The 25,161-nt window shown below is 46.5% G+C and overlaps 2 protein-coding genes across 2 annotated transcripts in view; one reads left to right on the top strand and one right to left on the bottom strand.

Moving 5' to 3' along the window:
- Positions 1-1,018: 1,018 nt before the first annotated feature.
- Positions 1,019-4,991, top strand: LOC310797091 (RNA-binding protein MEX3B; the record flags this gene model as incomplete). The annotated part of the gene is made up of 4 exons (XM_083659379.1): positions 1,019-1,090; positions 1,615-2,151; positions 3,347-3,594; positions 3,738-4,991. The coding sequence occupies exons 2-4, from the start codon at positions 1,677-1,679 to the stop codon at positions 4,989-4,991; spliced, it is 1,977 nt and encodes a 658-aa protein (XP_083515505.1). The 5' UTR covers positions 1,019-1,090; positions 1,615-1,676.
- Positions 4,992-17,408: 12,417 nt separating this feature from the next.
- Positions 17,409-25,161, bottom strand: part of LOC310797372 (protein unc-13 homolog A-like) — a gene marked incomplete at both ends in the record, with an annotated part of 50,613 nt that continues 42,860 nt past the window's right edge. Inside the window, 8 exon segments of the mRNA XM_083659743.1 lie at positions 17,409-17,697; positions 18,665-18,821; positions 18,965-19,051; positions 20,103-20,159; positions 21,354-21,501; positions 23,903-23,983; positions 24,150-24,206; positions 24,911-25,034. Of these exon segments, the coding sequence (XP_083515869.1) occupies positions 17,409-17,697; positions 18,665-18,821; positions 18,965-19,051; positions 20,103-20,159; positions 21,354-21,501; positions 23,903-23,983; positions 24,150-24,206; positions 24,911-25,034 (1,000 nt within the window).

Raw genomic sequence — 25,161 nt, 5'->3', positions numbered from 1 at the left:
ATGATTGGAATTTGGAAACCCTAATTGGTGTTTTGCTTGCACCTGTGTTTATTCTGCCTTTTCGACACAAAATGGCCCTCGTGAAAAGGGTCAATAACCATTCTTGGGGGCTGAGGTAATACAATAAAATTGCACTTTATTTTAATCCACTTGGATTACATTTTTTTTTATATAAGGGGGGGGGGGGGTCATAACGGGCCATTTATTGCATCTTGCTTTGTATGCGCCTTTGTCTGGCGCAGTAGGATGGTATGCCCTAAGAAGCGCTGAATTAAAGCGTACATGCAATACAGTAAAGGCCCCCACCCGACTCCCAGCAGTAGTGTAATATTTGTATTTACTTTTTGAACATCTGGATTTCTTAAACGAATAAACAAATGCAGACACTGCATGATCATTATAGTTGGACCACCACCCAAAAAACCCCACCATTTGTAGGCATGATGAACACACCCTAGCATGGCAAAAAAAGGGGGATTCAACTGAACGCCACATATTAAATTGTAAAAAAAACAAAAAAAAAAAACATAATTGTCCGGCAGACAGACACAATGGCAGCAACAGTATCATCTTTGCAGTGATGGGCTCCTGTGCTGCATGGTGGCCTTTGAACCCATTGTTGTGTCGCGGGTGACGTCAGCGCTGTGTGGAGAGACAGAGACCGGAGCGGCGTGCGCCTGGCTGGCGAGACAAAGGCGGCGGAGAGAGGACCAGGGTCAGGGAACAGCAGAAAGAACCAAGAAACTGTTTTTTTACTCAAAGCTACTTAATACTTGCCTTCACTTCCAGCTGGAGACTCCGAGCCGACACGCACAATGAAGACCCAGTGACACACCTCGGGGAATTCGACTTGAAGACGTCTCGTGAAAAAAGCAAAACAACAACAGTGTCCTCTTTTCGTTTTTAGACGTTTTTCTCCCAACGCCCCCAATTGAGCGTGCTAGCTAGCTAGCTAACCCTGCTAGCTGTTAGCGCCGCACACTGGTCGCCTGCCTGCCGCCGCCTCCTCCTCCTCCTGGCGGCTTCTCATCTTTCCTTAACGAATTGGCGAGAAAGCGAGAGGGGACCTCATCGAGAAAGGGGAGATAAAGTAAGTTTATGTCGTTCCCGCATTTGTTTTTATTTGATAAAGTGTGTCCGCCTTTGAAAATGACAAGTTCTCGTGTCAGAGCAGAGCTAGCTAAGCACCTAGCATCGGTACTCCCAAACAAAGGGGTCGACAACGTGACTATGTGGAGCTAGCCTGCTAGCTTGCTGCTAGAAGCTAACAACAGCTTACACCTCTTGTCACACATTTCCCCACTTCGATGATCATATACGAGAGAATGGCTTATTGGTAAATACATTGTTTATCAGTGAAATACTTTGTCAGTGTGTGTTTGGGTGTACTCAATTGGATATGATTTATTCAGACAAGACAACCAGCCATCTAGATGGTCTCAGTTGTCAGACAAGAAGAAACAACAGACAAAGCAGGGCGCCCAAATAAACACCAACGTTACTAATTCACTGTGTCGGTAGTGAATGGGGGTGCATGGCACTCAATTTCAGGTTTGTTCCACGCGTTAACTGACAAACACTGACTTGAATTTGTCTTAATTTCACCTTTTGTAGAGGGTGCGCTCAACTCCCAACTTAACAGGCATCCGAGATCTGATGTAAGATCCACGGGGACTATGCCTAGCCCTTTATTCCACCCCGACATTATGGACCACGACATGGTAGTCAGCAGCCAACACAACGGGGTCGGCCTGCCCCGAGAGACAGGCCAGGAATCCCGGGAAGAGGATCACCAAGAGGCGCTGCGCTTCGCCCTGGACCAGCTGTCACTCATGGCCCTGGAGAAGGTGCAGGACTGTGGGGGTGGCGGACTGGTCGACCCGCTCGATGGGACCCAGGGATCTGAGAACTGCAACGGGTACGTGGATCTCCAGATGCTGGAGCACCCTAATGGGTCCAGGGACTCGCCGACGTCCTGCTCCCCGTCCCCGGAGTACTACGGGTCGGGCGGGTACCACATGGCCGGCTCTCACTCCATGCTCCACGGGGAACAAAGCTCCGTCCTCTGCAGCAGGAAAAGAAGTGTCAACATGACTGAATGCGTGCCTGTCCCGAGCTCTGAACATGTTGCTGAGATTGTGGGACGACAAGGTAAGACATATTTACGTTGGTCTGGGTGTTTAATTTTATTCGATGTTTATTATCCGCTTGTAAGGGCAGCATGCAGCCAGCTTGTTCTTTGTTTGGGTGGCTGGAGAGAGAGAGAGGGTGGGTGTCAGAAGAAGTTTTACAGCCCCTGCCTCTCAGTTGGTGCTGATAACTACGCCGTGTTGGGTTCTTTAGCGGCTTGCATGATGTGGGTAGCCCTGAAAAGCATGCTTACCTTATTTGCATGATCGTTATAAACAGTATTGAGACAATGGCTTGGTAGAGAGTGAGAGAGAGTGTGTGGTTGATGAGTAGGAGGGAGGGGGAGGGGTGGGAGAGGGTCAGACAAAGCAGCAGATTGTCGGGTGTCTGGACATGTCTAGCAGCAGTCTGCACCAAACAAAAGAAACCATTTGGATTTCACATATCGCAAATCCCAAATGTTTGCTTTGAACAGGGAACGATATAATATTGACGGTTATGCTTATTGTTGATTTAGAAATATTTTTTGCTGTGCGGATTGAGGCTGAAACGGGGCAGACGCACAAACACGGGACTGGGCGGTGTTACGCCCTGCACCCAGCTCCCGTGTGCCGATGCTGTTCGCATGTAAATCGCTCAAATTGATTTTTATTTTCATCCGAGTATTTATTAACTATATTTGTTATATTTGATATGGACTCGTTGTATATGTTTGGTGCGCCCGTTGCGGTAACGTTATGGCATTGTTCTCTTTGTTTGAAAAAGCCATGCTTTCTGCTTCCCAGAATGACATCACGCACTATGCTCTCTATTGGTCGCCTAGAATGAACCGTCCATATTTAAAGAAACAGAGCACACACTTGATATTTGTCAAGCTAGACATGCTGCCAGCAATGCATCAACTGTTGGTGTGTACCGTTTTTGGGCCAATCATGGTCTTCTTTACCTGCCATCTTTGTAATTATGTGCATTATTGTTATTATTTATTATATGCATTGCAATAATATACAGTATATTGTTGAAAATACATATGATGGTCATTTGTCTTAATGTACCAGAAACATATTGGAGTTATTTTCTTTGGACTCTGTGTGTACATAATATATAATTTAGACATATTTATGTCTATATTTTAAATACATGTCTAAAAACTTTTTTAATATAATTTGTGGATAAACTGGTTAAACTGCTGTGTATATGCTTCTACAACTTTCAGGTTGTAAGATCAAGGCCTTGCGTGCCAAGACAAATACCTACATAAAGACTCCAGTTAGGGGCGAGGAACCAGTGTTCATTGTGACGGGGCGCAGGGAGGATGTGGAGATGGCCAAAAGAGAAATTGTCTCTGCCGCCGAGCATTTCTCAATGATCCGAGCTTCCCGATGCAAGGCTGGCACCGGGCCCGGAGGAGCAGGGGGCTCCCTCCCTGGACCGCCCCACCTGCCAGGACAGACCACCATACAGGTAACTTAACGCCACCTCGCCTCCATGTGTTTTAACCTGACTTATTCAGGCAGCAAACTGTTACACAGACTGACTTGTAAGAATCTGTAGAAAATTTAATTTATCCAGAAGGTTAAAATGTTTCTCTCTTATTGCTGATCCAGGTGCGGGTGCCCTACAGAGTGGTTGGTTTAGTGGTTGGACCGAAGGGAGCAACCATCAAGCGCATCCAGCAGCAGACTCACACCTATATTGTGACGCCCAGCCGAGAGAAAGACCCGGTGTTTGAGGTGACCGGCATGCCAGAGAACGTGGACCGCGCCAGGGAGGAGATCGAGACCCACATCACCCTGCGGACGGGAGCCTTTGTGGACCTGCAGGGAGACAATGACTTCCACACCAATGGGACCGACGTCAGTCTGGAAGGCCTGGGCTCCCTGGCCGGAGGCTTGGGCGCAGCTCTGTGGTCCAGGGCTAACAACCACCACTCTGCCGCCGCCGCCCCCCCTCCTCCTCCACCCCCTCCCCCTCCTCCTCTTCCAATGGCCATGCACCACTCGTCCAGCCGGAAGATGTCCTCCTCAGCCTCCTATCATAATCACACACACAATGGCGGGATGAGCTCCGACGGCTACAGCAACACTCGCAAGCCCACCGAGGGAGGTAGCCCCACTAGCCCCTTTAGCACAGGCTCCAGCAGCGCTGGAGGAGGATTCACTTTTGGGGGAGACTCAACCCCAGGGTTGCCCTCTTCAGATGAACTGGGCTTTGAGTTCACCGCTTCCAACATCTGGGCACCTTTCGTGAACGGCGGCGCAGGCAATAAGACGGCCAGCTCCTCGCAGCAGCAGCAGCAGCCTCTGCGCCGTAACAGCAGCGGCCTGAGTGGCGGCGCCATCACACCGCGAGTGTCTCCGACCCTGCCTCAGGACACGGGCGTGGGCCCCCTGGATCACCCGTTGGCCCGTCGCGCCCAGAGCGACCCCCTCAGCACCCTGTCCTGGCTGCAGTCCGGTAACGCAGGCGGCGGCGGCGGCTCCTTCTCGGGAGCTTCTAGCTCCAGCTCGGGCGGCTCGTCCACCGGCTACTCGTCCTGCTCGGCCTCCTCTCTGCCCGGCGGCTCGCCCACCGACTCGGAGGGCGGCAGCAGCGGCGTGGGCCTGAGCTCCGGCATGCTGGGCCGGCTGAAAGGCTCCGGCTCTGGCCCCGGTGGGGTCGCCGCCCTGGTGGTCGGCGTCGGCCCCGGCATCAACAGGGACTGCTTTGTGTGTTTCGAGAGCGAGGTGACAGCAGCCCTGGTGCCTTGCGGCCACAACCTGTTCTGCATGGAGTGCGCCGGGCAAATCTGCCAGTCGGCCGAGCCAGAGTGCCCCGTGTGCCACACCCACACCACACAGTGCATTCGCATCTTCTCCTAGTGCCCTGTTCGGGGGACATGGGGGGGATCAGGTGGTGCCATATGGGGCTTGGAGGGCGAGGGGGGGTGGGACAGAACTTGAGTTGTCTTACTAGCTAAAAGACTGGAGTTGGCATCAACTGTGGAGGAGTGGTTGGAAGAACTCACACTAATGACCTTCGCACACATGATGGACCACAATAACTGCATTATTAGAGAGGATGAAACTATACGGATGTTGATTTATTGCCGATACCTATGTCAAGATTAATAATAACAATAATATTAATAATAATAATAATAATGACTTATTTTCTGAGTGAGGTGAATTGAAACTGGTCTGCGGCGGGCAGACGGGTGGGACTCAGACAGTCTCACGGTGGGAACTTATGGAAGGAAACCAGTGTCTTATCTCTTCAGGCCTTCATTTTTGACCTGGACCAGTCTGCCCAGCACGCCGTAGTCCAGGCTGCCGGCGGCTGGTCTGTCTCTACGTTTTCTTCATTCTGGCTTCTTCGGATCTCTGCCTGCTTTCTCTCTCTCTCAGCCTTTTTCCTTTTGACACTTTTGTACTTAACAGATATTTTTCGATGAAGCTGTCAACGAGGCCTGCACTTTTCTACTCTTTGTTTTAATGTTCTTGACAGGATGCAAACAAATGTTCAACGGTCCCCTGCATTCTCCTGTTGCGCTCACTCATGCTGTTGCTGTTTGTTACATTACGCGCTGGGGGGGGGGGTTTGCTATTTTTCTGTAAGCTTGCAACCTGTTGAAAGGCAGGCATAGAGTCGGGCACCTATCAGACCAATGCACCGTCCCGAGGGGCCTCTAAAAGGATCATTCCCGTATCTCCTCGCTACTTAAATATTGGCAAAGTTCAGCCACCGCTCATGCTATATGTGAATAGGAGCAAACGCGCATCTCTTGATCAAATTATCTTTAGATCTTTAGATTAGCAACATTTGTTGCACACAAAATTTCGGATGAATCCACTCCACATTTCAAATGTGGTCGGCCCTGCGACTCACGGGAATTCTCCTGTAATGACTGAGAAACGCTACGTTCATGATACTGAAGGGATGTCTCACTCTGAGGTCACTTCCTCCGTATGTTCATGATACTGAAGGGATGTCTCACTCTGAGGTCACTTCCTCCGTACATTCGGGCTGCCTGACAATCCATTTGATGACATCTCTAGTGTGTTTGTATGTGTTTTGGGCTTGGTTTGAATGATGCCCAATCATGTTTTGAATATTTGGCTGTTTTCACGTTGGCATCATTATGTCGGCGACCTCATGTTTTTGTCCCGCGCCGCCTCTCCTTTACCCGCAGACCCACCCACCCATCCATCCATCCATCCATCCACACGCAGATCCTCTATCTGTTACAGTTACATTGGCTTGTTCAGTGTTTTCTCATAGTTTTTGACTGTCAACGTGTGTGTGGCTAACTGACATATTTTGAACTATAGGATAAGACAGGGCTTCTCTGATGTCACACATGTGAATGTCTTCTTGTCCAATAGGGGGGTCTTGCTTCAGGAGAGGTTGCGGCCCCTCCCACATAAAAACTGTAATAAGGGGCCGGATTGAGCCGTTTCTTCATGCACTGCAACTCCCGTCCGGCCCCTCTAAAAAAAAAAAAACATGAAAAAAGAACAAAAAAAAAGTCAAAGAAGAGACTGCTCTTAATGCTTTAGTTTCTTAAGTAAGCTTTGGTCTTCCACCCCCACTTTCACAGCGAAGCTGTATGGCACTCTCTCAAACGACACCCGGTTATTCCCCATATAGAGCCGTACCCTTGGCCAAATGTAGTGCACTATATGGATTAGTAATTTGAGATTTGTCCTGTGTTTCATAGAATAACTTGAGTAACCCCTCACGAGGCGGTTGCAGATCCTGTTTTGTGTTAGTGCTTTTTAATTCATTCAGTGTGAGTTCGCAGTAACTGCCTCCTAATAGTGTTTGTGCGTATGATTTGGACATAGTGGGGTTTTTGGTGTGTAGGTATGGTTGCTGTTAGTAGCCCTCTTGAACATAATAACATGGAATCAGCTCATAGAATGAGACATAGCCATGGGCGACAGAATTAAATGACACAACGAAAATGCTTAAGGGCTTCCTTCCTACGACTGCACAGACGCTAACATTTTCAGGCTCACACACAGTAGAAAAGAAGAATCAAACTCATCCTTTTATGGCAGCTAGTAGCTAGGTCATCCAGGGCTTCCAGACACACTCGTGTTCAATCCCAGCAGCTGCACAATGTTTTGCTTGGTTTTATTTATTTCTTCCCTATTTGGTCGATCCCTCCACGGTCATCTCCGGTCACTTCCCAAGTCCTGTGAATATAGAATAGGCCAATGCATTCACAATGTATTCTCCTCCCTGGGTGTAGTCGCCGATCTGAAATGCTTTGATAATGCTTCTGATATCAAGGAAAGAAGGGTAAATCTACACGAGTAGATTAACTGTCGTCGTCGCTACAGAGTTGAAAACCTAATGGGCAGTTGCTGCTGTGCTATGGTGCTCCAGCCAGTAAGAGGAACTTATTTTGCTGTACGCTTCTCCGGATGCCTGACTGTTTATTTGCTGTGTGGTGACGAGGGCAGCAGCTCCGCATAGGAATCTAATAACCCACTGTCCTGGTTGAGCACAGCAGTGCACTGACTTGTCTTGTCCACACACGGAGGGGAATCCACCTAAGGAGCTGAACTAGTAGTCTTTCTGAAGACTAGCCTATGGTGCTTTAGTGCAACTCCCTACTGAAACACATCGACGAACAAACCCTGCTAGTTGCGTATGGGTAGTGCGGGGGGGGGACTAACTCCTCCGGTGCGCTGTAGAACTGGCAGCCCTGTCCTCATTCGTGTTTGCCCCCCCATGTGGGACTGTTCTGTTGAAACTGGTAACCCATCCCTCCCTGGGGTCTGATCAAGTGAAGTCAAGTGTTGCATTTTGTCTACTTCTGCAGACTCGGAATAGATGCAGGGGTGTGAATGTGTTGAAATGGAACAGATCAGTAATGTCTGTTGTGTGAGTCTGTGTTGAGGCCAATCTTAAAGCCCTTCTGAGAACTGTCCAAGTTGACTTGTTCAAGAAATAAAATGTGTTGAATTTACCAGATGGTCCAATGTAAATTCTGGTGTTGCACCAGGATATCTCTGGCCAATGGGAGAGAGTGTTTAGGGTAATTGTACAGTAGCTTAATTGTTAAAAGGTACAAATTTTCTCAGATTGACTGCTGATTTTAATTTTATTTTGTTTAGCCAAACTTATCCCCATCCCCCATTCCCTTCCTAAAGGTTTGAAAACAGGGTTTCCCGAGGCGTGCTAGCCAGTGACCTCTGACCCTTTTTGTGATTAGAGGGGGATGCGAAGAGAGGGGCGACACCACGCCTCTGCTCTCCTATTTTGCTTTAAGTCTCTTTGTATGCAGAACCAAAATGTAAACGTCAGCAAACTAGGTTTCAGGCCTGACCTGTATGTATATACCCTGAATACAATCATTTGGGATCTTGTTTTCAAAAGGTACAATGACTCAATTGAAGATAAGTGTAGTTTTTAAAGAACATGTATCATTATTTGTAAGTTAACCATCTGCATGTCTTCAAAGCCACCTGGCATTAGCTAATAATTTTTAAGATGAAAAAGAAAAAAAAACTTTTTACACATTTTATTTTTGCAATTTATTTGCTTACCTAAATATCCCAGACAATAATGTGACCCTTTTTATTACTTCAAATTTATTTTTATTTTCCATTTTTTTATTTTCCTTATTTCCTGTGTACAACATATAGGCAATTTATAACAAAATGAGAAAATTATTGAAGAAATTTTAAAATTGAAATATATTTTATTTGAAAGTTTATGGACCTTTTAACCGTGAGCAGGAAAAATTGTATAATCATATAATTTGAGCTGACTTGACGGTTATGAGAAATGTATCAAGAGTTTTATTTTTTATGCTTCTTTAATAAAGTCTTGTTTTTGGTTTCCTTTTTTTACTGTAAAATAACTCAAGCGTGTCTGTGTCTTTATTTCTGGCAAGTGTGTAGAGTTGGCATGGAAAAGATTGCAAGAGTTGCATCACTTTGCCACTTGATGGCAGTAGAGGCTCATGATACATACCTGGCCTCAAGCCCCATTGAGTTGCAGTCTTGAGCACTCTTATTTGCATGGTGATTCCTAAGGGACAGGATAGTAATTACTTATGAATCGCCATGCAAATTTGAAGAGATTAATAGTGGCAGTATGACAGGCAGCATAGACACTGCATGTTGAGAAGGCTGTTTGTAATTCAGCCAGATCTAAATAAATGAATGCATTTATTTGCTAACGCTTTACAATAAGGGCACATTATCACTGACTAATAGTGTTCATGTTGACCATATTAATTTATACATTATTTAATAGTTAATGGTTTCGGTTAGGGTTAGTTAATGCTTAGGGGTTAATCATTAATGTACCGTTCTTGTAAATTGTTACCATTTAATTAGTCGTTTCGTATTCCAAGCAGTAGTAGACTAAAAAGTATGTTGGCATAACTGGCATGTCCCTATGTGATCAGTCATGTTTTCCATGCTTGGATTCCCCTCTAATCTCCCTCCCGCAGAGAGAAAAACATAAGCCGTTTGAAAAAGGAAAAGACTGAGCAAAATCATTGAGGGTCACCGTTTCTAGAATCCAAACAAAACAAATCTTGACAATATTCAGTTTTGCTCAACTGAAATGGATCCACATTCCTGTTCTCCAATCCGGACTGGCTGTGTGTGTGTGCGTTCACTAGGCTATGTGTTCACAGCTCAGTGTGCTCAACAGGCAGGTCACTGAGGTCAGAGGTCAGGCTCCCTCCCTCCAGCTGTTGCTCAAACAAGAAGGGGGAGCACTTGCCGAAGTGAAGGGGGCGTGGTCTTCAGGTTGAAGGGGGGAGATCATATGATACTGTGGGCGATATTTTTTTTCGGATGATGGCGAAGGCTGGAGGCACCCTCTGCCTGTGATTGGCCTAGCGTCAAACGTTCAACCAATCACATTCGCTTGGCTATCCTGCGTCTCTTTCTACAGTCTGGTCATCCATAGCAGTGTTGATTTCGTAGACGAAAACTGAGGGAAATTGTTAGTCGACTACCTATTTTCACTGGTGAAAACTAGACTAAAAATGTTAGGGAGGGAAGAAATGGGAAGAGATCCAATCAGAAGAGAAGAAGAAGTTAAACATCTATGTCTGTATAGCCCATTCAAACCTTAAAACAATTCCAGAATAACAGATTAATATATCTTTACAATAAGTTTGGAAATTCTAATGAATAGTTCTGGTTTTCTTTGACTAAGATGAGATGAAAATACTTAGACACTTAGTTGACGAAATAAAATCAGGATGAGGTTGACTAAATATAAGAGCGTAAGAGAAAGTGGGTTATAGCTCACTCAGATAAACATGTGAATGTTGTGTGATATGCAAAGTTTGTTGGTTCAATCCCAGCCTCAGGCAAATTCTTAAAAAGTACTCACATTATAAGCTGCAGCAGTGATCCTTTTTATCATCACCAGTAGTTTGAACACTGATAGAAATAAGCTGATGAAGGAGACTAGTCAGTCCCTGACTCTAGCTCAACTCACTGGTACAAATCTCACCTGTCTCACTCTTTATGCTCTGTGTTATTGTCAGTGTGAATACAGTGTAGAAATCAGGAGCTTAACTCCCAACAGCTCATAGCTCAGTCGGCTGTGTCATAGTCTCTGTCTGACAAGTAGACTGTTGGTTTGATTCCTGATGGAGGAGACATATTACAGCACTGCCCTGTCTTTAACATCACCAGCGTAGCGACTCCTACAGGCAGATACACAGAGCGACACAGCGCCTCCTACAGATCCACAGAAATGGACACTGTGGGACAGACTGCAAAGAGATCCAGACATGTCATATACTGAGTCTAGAGCAGTTTTTCCAAAAAGTTTTTTTTACACCTAGCGGCAGCCAGAGCTCAAACCAAAACATAAAAAATACTTCCGATGTCAGTAAAATTTCAGCTCTCTGTGGTTTTCTGTCTCATAACCCTCTGCTCATGTCTCTGCAGAGGTCAGGGGGGGAGAACATCCCCCCCCTTAGCTCCAGGCAGTGCCAGCTGAACGGGATTAGAACCCACAACCTCTGGCCCCAGTGTCACTGTGTGTATTATTCCTTCACACCACCAGCTGCCCTTCACACTCACAGCTCTTCTCCGGGCACTCTTGTCTCTTCCCTCTGCCTGTCACCATTCAAAACTGACTGAGGCTCGAACCCACGACCGCAAAAGTGGCTGAGGTCTCAATATTGCCAGGCAGCAAGCCTACTCTCTGTGCCACCAAGTCAGACTGATCGAATGAGGTTTTCTCAGGGCTTTAAATGATTCTTTCCTCTGGCTGTCAACATTCAAAACTGACTGAGGATCGAACCCACAACCTCAAACATCACTGAGGCTCAAACCCACAAGCGTAAACTGCTAGACAGCAATCCAACTCTCTGAGCTAGTGGGTCACAGTGACTAAGACTAGAAGATTAAAGTATAGTCTTTATGCATCTGAAAATATGTTTTGAAAGGACCTTTTAAGTTGAATAGTATTTGAATTATATTAATATTTTGTGAGTTTCTATTCGTCTTGCACAGAAAACCTTTTTCTTTATACTTGAGTACATTTCAGAGCCTGTACTTTTTTCCTTTTACTTGAGTAATTAAGTTGAATCAGTACTTCTGCTTTACCAGTCTTTTTTTACACAAATAACTGTACTTCTACTTAATCAGAGCAACAATGTGATTACATTTGGAATGACAAGAAAAAATGACACGTCTGTGCAATAGGCTAAGTAGGCCTAAATAACTCAGATATAGGGTTTGCAATTGTAACGTTCCATATAATGAAGTATCTCATGCTTGTTGATTTAATGATTGTTTTGCACCTGCTGCTCACGTTTGAGATACTTCTGGCTGGCCTGGAAAGAAGGTGGGAGCAGCCGAGTACAGTCAGCCAATCAGAGGCAGAGAGGGGCGGGTCATGCCTAGCCTTCGCCATCATGGGAAAAAGAATATCGCACAATGTGGTGTCTGAGCTGAGCATGGCCTCTGTTGAAATGGTTGAAACACTGTTGTCTGTTGTCTTTAACAGCGTAGCGACTCCTACAGGCAGATACACAGAGCGACACAGTGCCTCCTACAGGCGGATCCACAGAAATGGACACTGTGGACAAACTGCAAATAGAACCAGAGCAGCCATGACAGATACTGAATCTAGAGCTGTTTTGCTAAAAGTTACGTTGATCGCACCTAAAACAACTTCAGCTCTCTGTGGTTTCTTGTCTCATAACCCTCTGCTCATGTCTCTGCAGAGGTTGGGGGGGGGGAGAACAACCCCCCCTAGCTCCAGGTAGTGGCAATGGAGCAGGAATTGAACCAGCCAACCTTTACCCCCAGCGTCACTGTGTGTTCGATTATTCCTTCACACCACCAGATCCCCTTCACACTCACAGCTCTTCTCTTGGCGCTTTTATCTCTTTCATCTGGCTGTTTGCCCATTCAAATCAAATTGAGGTTCGAACCCACGACCCTCAAAAGTGTCTGAGGCCTCAATACTGCAGAACAGCAAGCCTACACTCTGTGCCACCAGCACAGAATTCTTAAGACTGGGTTTCTCATGGCTTCAATCTTTCCTCTGGCTGTTGCCATTCAAAACTGACTGAGGCTCGAACACACGAGATCAATAATGGTGGGGAGCAATCAAACTTTCTGAGCCAGTAGCTCACACATCTAGACTTAAGATGTTTTGTCTGGGTATTCACTTTCAAAACTCTTTAACTGACTGAGGCTCGAACCCACAACCTCAATACTCTCAATCAACTGTCAAACCCTGTAAGCCACTGAGTCTCACAAGACCAAGACATTTCTGTCAGAGCTTTTCAGTCTTCACTTGAGAAGTTCTTCAAAGTCCAAGCTTTCAAGGCTCAAACCCAAAACCTCCAAATTGTGGTGTGGCCTTAGGTGTCGCCAGTCCCCACCGCTTTTCAACAAAAAGTGACGCCCTCATTATCAGACGTCAAATATGGTCTGACAGAAACAGGAACAGGAACCCTACCTGTCATATTTATATGAACATTTGTCTGAAACCAGAAGAGTCAAAGGAGATGATAGATTCAATTGATGATAGATTAAATGGGATCCAGTTCCACTCGGCTGCACAGAGACGAGTCCCAGTCCTCAGATCAGATCCCGCCCGGCGCCAGAGAGCGAGAACGATAAAGGCAGACAGATAGATTGTGACACAAATGTCCTTTTAATAGGAAGCAGATCACAATCGGGCTGCATTCCAGTTCCACTTCATCCTCATTAAAGAACAATCAATAATGATAAGAAACAAATTAGAAACATCCTCAGTAGAAAATAATTCTCTCATGCGAATTCTGTGTTCACACTACATTCATATTGGTTACAGAAGCGTTTTTGGAAATAAAAACCTATGAGTTATCAATACATAGCTTTGGAAATTAAAACGAAAAGGGGGAAAAAAAACTGTTGGCAAGTAACATCAAAGAGACACGTGCTGCTGGCACAATAAAGTTTCCCATCATGCAATTGGAGTTGATTCTATTCACAGGGTGGGCGTCATTGGTCTCCATAGAGATGGTGCATGCATGCATGTGTCATCTTACGTGCCCTTTTGTGCTTGAGCGTAGATTGGTGTGTAGGTGTGTGTGTGTGTAGGTGTGTGTGTGTGTGTTATCAGTACTGTGTGCAGTTGTGTTTGTATGCATACAAACATGAAGCAGACAACCAAAGAGCCCCATTCTGCAGGATAAAATAGACGCCATGTTGTTTTGTTTGTTTGCTATTTCAGTTCCAACCTGACATGTTCCGTTGTGTCTTGTCGATCACTTTAGAGCAGAGGTTCTCAAATGTTTTTCAGCCAAGGACCCCTTATAAGATAGAAAATATACCGGGGGAACCCCCTCATTCTGATTTGTGATTTTGGGCTCAGCTTGTTTCCACGGTAACGTGCTTGACATTTAAATTGATAGGTTTGTCAGATTAGAATGTAATCCATGAACCATTTTAGATTTAAAGCATAACATATTTTCGTTGCACACAAAAAACGTTTTTTTTTTCTTTTTTTCCTGAAAACGTTTCGCGGACCCCCTGGCAAAGTGCCATGAACCCCTGGGGGTCCCCGGACCCCCATTTGAGAACCACTGCTTTAGAGGACGACATAAAGACGATGTGATCGCACCGTGTGTTATGAGAAAGAGGAACTAAACAGCATTCTCACTCCGAGGGCATCAAATACCGCCGCTTTGTCACGCACCTTGTGCGTGGGATGTTAACGCGCACAGTACCCGTGTGCGTCAGGTTTGGACGCACACGGTTGGGTTGAGGCACAGGGGGGTGAGGGGGGTTGGGTGTTAGGCACAGGCCAGTGATGCCTTGGGGTTGGGGTTAGGCACTGGTAGCCACTTGGTTGCCGTCAGGGTTTGCATACGAGTTACCTGCAATAATAAATAGTCCTCCTCCTTGGTGAGGAGGACCGGGGCCAAGCCCTCGGCAGCCGCCAAGGCAAATGAAGGTCGGGAAGCCGAAAAGAGGCTCCAGCCTTGCTGCAGGGCATCCGTCATTACGCAGACCTCGGTTCTCTGAATTCTCTGCCTGGGTCCCCAAGAAATCTAGGTCAAGGGACTAGCGTCACTGTGCCCAGGTTGATGCACAGCGGTACCGGGGCGTGCGCGCGCGTTAACATCCGATGCACGAGGTGCGTGACAAAGTCGCGATATTTGACACCCTCGGAGTGAGGACCTAAAGGGCTAGTTCAGCCAAATGTCAGGAATGATATAATCCATTTCTTTGTGTGTCAGGTGAAATTTTGAGGCCTAAAGCAGAAGGCATGAGTTGGTCTCATCAAGCTCGTGGTGGTTTTTGATTGAACTAATCCCCTTGATGATGCGATCCTAGAGACGGCGGTGGTGAGGAGATATAACCTTCTTGTATTTGGTAAAATTCAATGGGGACAGAATGTGATGGGTCAGCAGTGTTTAAGCTCCACCTCCACCTCTCACCATAAACTTTTTTTTTTCAAAGCCATTTCACAACGTTTCCATAACTGAAAGTGTGCGTTACGCTGCACCTGTCAGTGGCTTCACGAACATACGTTTCTGGGAACAAACAATGGAGACGAGCTAGGACAACGTTGATCAGAATCGTGAGCGTTTTGCTCACTTGTTTAGGTAAAGGGGTCGATCACTGTGCATGACAAGTCTGAAACTAAGACGCCAGAATGCCATAAATGCTTGGCGGTGTGACTTTGATGGCTTTTTGAGGAACATAAGCTCTGCTCCCGTGCAAATGTTGGTCCTACTCAAGGCAAACACGTATTTCAAAACACTTCCCTCCTCCCTCATCCCGTATTCCAAAATATGTCCCGCACCTCTTTGAGGAACAGTAGAACCTCCTCCTGTGGGAATGGGAATCTTATGAGTCCTTTCAAAGAAAACCTCTCGGTGATTAAAAAATAAAAAAAGAGGAATCATGAGCTTCCCATTCCTTGGATCTGGATATTGCAGTTGGTATTTGTGTATGTAAGTACTGTACAATATATTGCTCACAAACTCAGAGCCCATTTTGCAGGTATGACAATCAGCCCCTACACACACACACACACACACACACACATTTGTGCACACACATGCACGCACACTAGGACACACACGATAACAATAGACACAGCAGTGTCCACAGAGGGTTTGTTCTTCATAAAAACCAAGAGGTTGAGTGAACAGACTGTACAAACAAACAAACCACTATTGCCTTCAAGAGATGGGTCAGGTCGGTGTGCAGGCGTTCAGAAGGAACACGGGCGCTCCTCAAAGCCGCCAGGTGGCTCGGTCAGTATTGTTCTTTCCCAAATGTCTTTGTGTCGTTAAGTCAACGGAAAGGCTTTCTGAGTCGTAGCGTGTGTCTGCACTCTGCAGCGTGACGTGTTTTCATGGCCGTTTTGACAGGTAAAGGGGCAAACACGGGCAAACCTTTGCGGTCGATTTGCCACAATAACCACGGACAGTATTTACTAGTGCGTAAACTGACATCCCAGTCCATTGATCCTGTAGCCCTTTTTTTTTTAGATATCGAGTCAATGTGCACTCTAGGGGAACATTCAAGGAAGATGCCTTGATGTGTGAGGACTAGGGTATTGCTCCTTTGTAGTGATGTGAAGCAAGACGGTGTAAAAAATAATAATAATGCACCAGTGTCTATGTACATTATGGCCGTGACAGTTGCCTCTAAGTCAATATTTCACATTTCAAAACTTGACATTATTCCATTGTCTATGTGTTTTCTCCATGGTAGTGACGGTTAGGTCCTCATTATAAAACCTTACTGTACCAGGGTTATATGCGCCATGCTCACACACAGGTATAGGGTGTCTATTGGATGCACCCATTTTTACGGGACGAGGGAGTGTGGGGGGGGAGGGGGGATTCTGCACGTCTGTTGCCATGGTAACAGCAAGTGAATCATCACAGTGTTCCTGGGGGTCAACATGCAGGAAGAAGTACGTTACACGGGACAGACGAGGGGTGATGTTGCCCCCCAGACACTGATCTAAGGTCAGTGTCGTGATTTCTTTTTTCTGTTGGGATTCAAGGGAGAGGAAGCTGCTCTTAGATCTGTGCCTGAACTCCCAACTTACACACAACACACTTCACACAACGGGAAGACGAAGCAGAGCAAACGACGGGGGAGAGAGAGAGAAGCGACGGACTGAAAGAACGACGACGACGACGACGACAGACAGGCAGGCAGACGGACGGACGGACAGACGGACGGAGCATAGCTAGGCAAGGACTGCTCTCCTGAAGAGACAGAGAAGCCAAAGTGCAAAGTGGTCTTACTCAAACTATTCACATGGTTTGTTGTTGTTGTTGTTGTTCTGTTTTTCATTATATCACATCTAGGTTTCAAATGTACAGCATAGAAAAGGTGTGACCATGTTATAGGAAAGCTTGAGTGGGTGATTGACTAAGTGCTCGCTAATGTGTGGCTCACACTAAGCCAAGGTGTGTGGCTCACACTAAGCCAAGGTGTGTGGCTCACACTAAGCCAAGGTGTGTGGCTCACACTAAGCCAAGGTGTGTGTGCTGCGTAGGGGAGCTGTATGGATACTCAAAATTAGATATGAATGCTTATAAACATATTTCTCCATGTTTGCATTTTGAGAATATTGCAATGTCAATGTTGCATAATGTATGCAGATATATGTGTACAACATAGCTTTTCTGATGTGTGTGTGTGCTTGTGTATTGCACATGGTCGTCTACCTATGTAACCGTGAGGACTAATATATGTATGTGTGCATAATACTATGTCTTTCAGGTATGTCTCTTTTGTGGATTTGTGCGCGTGTCTCCTCGCTCTCTCCCCTCAGCTGCGGCCCTCCTCGGTCGAGCGCTGGTCGGACTTGAGCTTGACGAACTCTTTCGCCACGTCGTCGTTGTTGCGCTGCGAGAGGATGCGCAGCACCGTCAGGCCCGTCTCGTCCATGTGGACGCGCGCGCCCAGAGGCATCCAGCAGGTGACGCTGCCCTTGTTCGCCATGTCCTTCACCTGCAGCACGGCCATGCCCACGGTGCGGTCCTCCCGGGCAAAGCAGTAGTCCTTCACACACACCTGCAGCTCGTAGCTCTCTGGACCCACCTCCGTGCCCAGGGAGCTGCAGACAAGGGCGACAGGAGAGAGGTTTTACTCCAGTAGCTATGCCTCATCAAACCACTGACTCAATTAATTAATTAATTATTTGGTTGATTGATTAATTGATTAATTGATCGCTTCACATATCAGGGGAGGGAGGGGGAGGGAACTCAACTCATCCACCTGGGTCACTCAAGGAAAGAAGAAGCACGTCCAACATTTCCGGTACATGTACGTGTACTAATAAAACTAGTGTCCAATTCAACCTTGCAAATCAGAATCAATTGGTACCTAGTTGTCACTTTGAACTAGCAAAATGTTTGAATGGCTGAACAGTCAAGCTGCAAGCATGTAGTCATGCATGCACAAACATTCCAAAAGACTGAAGTCAAGATTGAAATTGAAAGGCTCCTGATTTTCTGTCTCATCAAGGGAATTTCAACAGTTTGGATATTTGATTCATGATGCCTGTGTGGTTACTGGTTACATGCTCACATTGTTTTGCTCTTGAATCTACTGTAGGCAGGTGAATGATGTTTTACTGAACATGAAAGATAATCCCTAATGCTGTTCTTGTTGCTTGCGCTGCTCTAAATCAGCGATTCCCAACCTGTGCGTCGTGGCTCTCTGGTGGTCTGTGGAGGTATTGCAAGTAGGCCGCCAAATAATTTTAAAACTCCTTGCTGGTGGACGACAGCTCATTGAAAACTTGTAACACTGAAAATTCAGATGCTCTGAGAACGCATTATTTGGCCTCCGTATTTTTTACAGGGTTGGAGGTGGGCTGCGAAAAGTTGAGAGATTTTCAAAATTTTGAGTTGGAAAAGGTTGGGAACTGCTACTCCAAAGCCCCATCCTGAGAGGGTTCAGCAGGAGCTGTTTTAAATATGGTTGGGAACTGAACTAGCATACTCAATCCAGACACAAACAAATCAAATCAAATCAAAGATACTGTGTGTCTTCGATCAGTGGAAACAGTGGATACTCACTACTGGAAGCTCTCACTGAACTTGGGCGACCAGGCGTTGTTCTTGGACTTGGTGGCAAATTTCCTCTTCTTGTCGCTCAGGTGGGGGCCGATGATGTAGACTTCCACGAAGGGACGGAAACCCTGCGCCCTCCACTTCAGGTCGTTAGCAGACACCACTGAGAGGGGCAAAGGTAGGAAGGTCAGTCTGCACTGATCCAGTCTGCACTGATCCAGTCTGCACTGATCCAGTCTGCACTGATCCAGTCTGCACTGATCCAGTCTGTCAAACAAAGTCCTGCTTCTCGCTCTCATTCATTACCTTTCACATTGATCTTGTGTTCTCCGTTTGGTTGGGGCAAGATGTCCACGTGCATGACCACCTCACCAACTGCCTCCACTCCAGATGCTGCAGAGAAACACTCCATGATGCATTTGGCTGCTTGGACACATCGTTTCACATAATGCATATACAGTGTGCATGTGCCTCTGTGTGTGTGTGTGTGTGTGTGTGTGTGTGTGTGCCTGTGTGTGTGTGTGTGTGTGTGTGTGTGTGTGTGTGTGTGTGTGTGTGTGTGTGTGTGTGTGTGTGTGTGTGCAATCCACAATGTGAGAGCAAAGCAGCACGACTGTGATATATGACTTGAAGAGGGAAGCATCAGCAGGTTGCGAACTAAATTTAAGCACAGACAAAAAATCTCTCTCTCTCTCGCTCTAACACACACACACACACACACACAGAGACACACACACACAATCAGATGAGCAGGACTTGGCTGGCTGTAAGCAGCTTTGGTGCCAGCTTTAATGCTACGCCTGCAGACTGTAAATGCAGTAATAGTTGGTAATTCTCCTTTGATTCTCTGTTTCCACTGAATGAATAAGAAGAGGGAGGGGGGGGGGGGACATGGACTGAATCAAAATTGCAACAAAGTTTCTGAAGAAGAGCTCCTCGATTTCATCAGCTGACCTACTTCACACAGATCTGTGCACCACTGGTGGAAAGCCCGGAATCTTCGTGCCTCTGCTCTCATTTCCAGTTGTCTAGCCTCGACATAAACACCATGTTTACTTCTCTCCCCCTTCCTGAACCTGTCTTGAAGAACATCCCATCATTACCTCCATCTCCTGCCCGGCCACAGCAGGTGGTCATCTTCCTATTTCTATTCTATCAGCTCAGCTCTATGCTCCTTCGCATTGTCGAGGCCAAATATACCCCCAGCTCTACCACACCTGCTCCTATGTAGAACCACACTCCTCCCTACTCAGCTGATAAGAATGAGTTCAAACGGGGAAGCAAAAGGCAGATACAGACAGTTGGAGAATGTATTATCTGTTATATTTTGCTTTGGCAAAAGGCTTGATGATTGTGTGATTACTCAGACTAAAGCCCCGTCCACTGTGGATTCCTCTGCTTGACATGCGAATGATAACTCAACACTGCCGACGACGACACGTACGTTTCTCTGGTGGCGTGTCTTCATTTGGCGAGTAGCGGATCCCTTTCCCTCCGTGGACTGTTGCAGAGACAGGAGAGAAACGAATGTCGATCACAAAGGTTCATCATCACAACACGTGGAAAAGAATACACAGCACTGAAGTGGTGATGGTGGGTGAGGTGTGAGATGTATATCCCGTTTGGGCTGTGGTGTCCTGCAGAGTAGAGAATTCAGGTTTCAATACCTACAGTATACTGACTGACAGACTGTGTGTGGAGTGAGTGGGAAGCACTATTATTCACTCCCTTAACCCATTGATACCTGATGCAGCATTTGTGTGTGTATCCCTTTAAGACATGATTGTGATGTCATCAGTGCAGCTGAGACAGGCTCTGATTGGTAGACCACTGTCCAGACTCCAGCTCCATCCGATGATGTCATAATAGACCCTCACGGGGGCCATTTTGTGTCGAGAAGCCAGGGTAAACACAGGTGCAAGCAAAACACTAATGAGGGTTTCCAACTTCCATGATTGGGATTTGGAAACCTCATTAGTGTTTTGCTTGCACCTGTGTTTACCCTGGCTTCTCGACACAAAATGGCCCCCGTGAGAAGGGTCTATTGGTTCCGTGTTCTGATTGATTCCCGAGTGAATGCCTTCCAATTCGAGTGTCGTGTGGTCTTAAAGGGATACACACACAAATGAGGGATATACACGCAAATGCTGCATCAGGTATCAATGGGTTAACAACGACTGCCTGTCCTCCTTCAGCAAAGCATTTCAATGTATTGTTGGCATTTAAAGTTCAGTAAATGTGTAGGATCGCAAATCCATCTAAGGGCATTTCAAGTTTTCTCTGACGTGTTTTTGTTTCTGGGACGCTGCCACCAGTCTGCTGTTAGCAATTGTTGGCGATGCTGGTGTAAGTCAATGAAGCCATGAATAAAATATTATTTTGTCTCATTGTTATTGGCAAGCCATTCTATTTCATTCATAAGCTGTAGAAACACTGAGACTAACTTGCTGAAGCTCTTTGAGAGGAGTTCAATGCAATTTTCTATGAGACGGTTTTAATCCGCTGCGTGACTGTGTGTGTGTGTGTGTGTGCGCGTGCGTGCGTGAGTGTGTGCGTGTGTATGTGTGTGTGTGTGTGTGTGGCTGTCTGTGTGTGTGTGTGTGTGTGTGTGTGTGTGTGTGTGTGTGTGTGTGTGTGTGTGTGTGCGTGCGTGCGTGTGTGCGTGTGTATGTGTGTGCAGCAGCGTGTGTCGCACCCTGAGTGCTCTGTGAGAGGACAAACTTCCTGATGAGCTTGTCTGTGGCCTGGGTGTAGAGGGACAGGGCGTAACGCAGAGACTGCAGGTCTGGACTCTTCTCCAGGAACGTCTTCTTCAGGCCCACACCGCCCGCATGGAAGTATTGCTGCAGAACAGACGCCACATAAGGAGGTCAGATAGGCAACAACAAAGCAGACAGCACATGCATACCAGGTTGTACATTCCTCTGTTATAGACTATAAGAGCTGTTCTCAACTGGTCCATCCACATTTTGGGAATGGTTTATTTTTGCGAATGTTTGTAAATTATGAAATTCTATAAAAAGAACTGTGACAAAACGACAGCCTTGCCGGCCTTGAAGCTCTGTAGCAGAAGCAGGATGATTTGAAGCTGGTTTGATACCTCAGACCCTTCTAAACGTTCACTGACTTACTGCAGCTACAGTATATGTGTCATACTAGCCCATGGTCATATTTACTTCAGCGTACAGTAGTCAAAGCTGAATGATGATCCTGAGTGTGTGCACACACACACACACACACACACACACAGAGATGCCAATAAGACTGTAAAGAGAACCTCACAATAAAATAGAAAGTGTCTGTCCATAGTCATGCGCTACATCAATGAATTTTAAATGAGGGGGGACTTAAACCTAGATCATAATCATAAAATAAGGTCACCCCATCCCATGCGCGGCGCCAGGGGGGGGCTAGGGGGGGCTTCAGCCCCCCCTGAAATTAGCCAAGCCCCCCCTAAGCCCCCCCTGGAAATTTCTTTGGAGAAAAACAATTTATAACACTAAACTAGGCTAATACATCATAGAGGTGAAAATTCCCAGCATCCTTGAACACAGCATCAGTGGCTGTCTGCACCGGGCCGGCCCATTTTCTATAGAGGGGTTCTCCCCATACTGGCGCGTATTATTGCATGGTGTGATAGAAGGACCTCCCCTCTGCTCTGCTCAAAGTGGCCTGTTCCATCTCCAAGGCAAAGCGTCTCTCAAGTAACCGCGGAAGTTAAACTTCCATAAGACATGTCAATATCTACGGAAAATGGACATAAAACAAGCGTCTAGCGTTAGTATCGCGCGCCTTTATATTGATCAAGCGTTTATGTTGATGGCTATCACAAAGGAGATACTTTATTTTGCTTTGTACACGGACTGGACTGGAGTGGACAGCACAGGTTCTAGGATCGAGCGCATTAACAGGTAGGCTGCCTGCCAGCCCAGGGCATTGAATTTATATTTGATATATACATAATGGCTTTGTTAAGACTGCGTTGCCTACTGTGCTGTTGTGTTTTTTGGCCGCCGTGCTCATGCGTGTGGTGTGAATGTGAACATAACGCCGGGATTGCACTGGTTGCATTTGCGTTGCGTTGCAGCTGTTCAGGGTGGGTGTGATGTGTGGGTCCGTGTTGCACTGCTGCCTGCCCGACACCATGCATCCAACCTGGGGATGCAGCAGAGTCGAGCCCCTGAGGCAGCCTGGAGCTCAGAGCTCCAGAGGGGGGGTGAGCGATGGACTGCTGCCTGCCCGACACCATGCATCCAACCTGGGGATGCAGCAGAGCCGAGCCGGTTTCACTCCGTGCTCTGTGCTGCGCCAACACTAACCGGCTGCGTGCAGAGCACGTCGCGGCTCCGCTCCACCAGACAGCTGGAGTGATGAGACCGACAGGTTCTCACGGTGAAATCGAGCGAGACAATTTGTATGTTGGATAAATACAACAACAAACAGGCAGAAGATCATTGTTCCCAACTGGAGGAGCAGAGGAGGGGTGGGCTTGCTTGGTGTTGTCCTTGTAAAAAGGATGTGTTGTGTCATATATTATTTTGTGGTTTTCCACTTCAATTATGAACTTTTCCTCATACTTGTTTGTCCTCTGGCTTGATATTGAATGCTGTAAACACCTCTGCCCTGTTGATTTCATGCCTGGCTCCGCCCAACTTGCTGGGCTTTGCTTGATTTACCATCTAAATGCGTGTGCTGCATATAGCCTTGTGTAACTGGACTCATCAGTCTCAACATACAGTGTGACATAGGGCTAAATACACAGTCAGTCTTCAGCTCATTGAAGCACTTACATGCATAATGTTGGGTTGGGGATTTGGCTCTCAAAGGAAAAGCAGTGGGCCCTCCTTGTCTAATATTAGAGCCTAATTCACACCCTATCAATCATATTATTATTATTTCTTATGTTAGTGGTTCTCAACTTTTTTACACAAGTACCTGAGAAATTACCACCATATGAATGTATGAGAGGGAGGGGCCCCCGCGTACCACCAGTGGTACCTGTACCACAGGTTGAGAAGAGAACCACTGTCTATTTATGTAGAAAAAGTTAGCCCCTGCTGTAAATATTTAAGCCCCCCCTTAGCCCCCCCAGCCACAATTGGCTGGAGCCGCTACTGCCCCATCCCCTCTAACTTGACATATTGTATGTATGTATGTACTGTATGTATGTATGCATGTATGTATGTATGTATGTATGTATGTATGTATGTATGTATGTATGTATGTGTGTGTAACACACTGTACCTTTATTGTGTCCAGTGCCAGCTCTATTACTGCACACTGTTTAGGAGTCAGAGCTTTGGCTTCCTCTCGCCCCATGTGCTCCTGTGGGACAGACAAGACAGATAAACAAACAAGCAAATAAACAAACAGACCAACAAACAAGCAAATAAACAAATAAACAGACCCAGCAGTTAGCGTGTCGTATACCTCCGATCAACAGTTCTTGTTAAAGGATAAGTAAGATATTGGGTCCATTTACCTTCATGACTTTGAGCTTGGAAAGCTGGCCCAAGTCCTTAGCAGCATTGAAGATCATCTGAGTGCCCTGTTGGGGAGAAACACAGAGGCATGGAGGATGCTATCTGTATGTGGGCAATGTTTGTTTCAAGTTCTGTGCTCGGCCACAGCTATGCCGTTTTACGTGCGATCGGGCTGAAATCTTCAGGGTGTGTAAAGGGCACCCGTGTGGGTGACCTGACAGAGCCGGAGTTTTTAATTAGGCTAATTAGCTAATGATGTGATGTCATCAGTGATGTCGTCAGTGATGATTTCAAAAGTGATGTCATAAGGGCACGCACGCACACAAACACCCACACACACACACACACTCACACACACACACGGAGGCATTGTGACAAGACTGATCAGTGATGTCATAGGGGGGCACACACACACACACACTGATGATGTCATCAGTGATGATGACGTCCGCTCCACACCAAAAAAAACCAAAATATTGTCCGTCTGTTCCAGACTAACGGACTCTGGGTGCCCCTGTGGACTGTTAAAGTTGACATGAGAGAGTGTTTGTTTGTTCATGTTTACAGAGACTGTACATACTTGGGAACACGCAAACTATAATACGTACAATAACCCTAAGGAAGGAGGGAAGAGGGAGAGAGAGTGGGGTAATGGGAGACAGAACGTTCAATGTACGGTCACGATGGAAGATTGCGTTTGAAATAGAGAAAGGCAGTGAGCGCGATGGGGAAGGAGAGGGTGCAGTAAATGTCTTTGTGTGTTACCTACCGTCGTGTCAGTGAGCGTCGGAAGCACAACGGTCTTCTCCATGGTGTTCATCACCAGTTTCCACAGCTCCTTCAGCACTCTCTTCAGGACCGTCTTCTCGCAGATCTTAGCAAACAGTGACAGGCTGGAACACAGAAACACTGTCTCTCACCCACCCGGCGTAATTGAGAACGATGCACATATATATATATATATATATATGTGCATTTACTTACAAAGTGTGTCTGACTCGGTCTTATTAGCATGAGCAT

This window comes from Poromitra crassiceps (assembly GCF_964638095.1).
Source record: "Poromitra crassiceps genome assembly, chromosome: 23".
NCBI lineage: Eukaryota > Metazoa > Chordata > Actinopteri > Beryciformes > Melamphaidae > Poromitra > Poromitra crassiceps.
The sequence above is the reverse complement of the archived record's forward strand: the minus strand, read 5'-3'. Positions and strand labels throughout refer to the sequence as shown.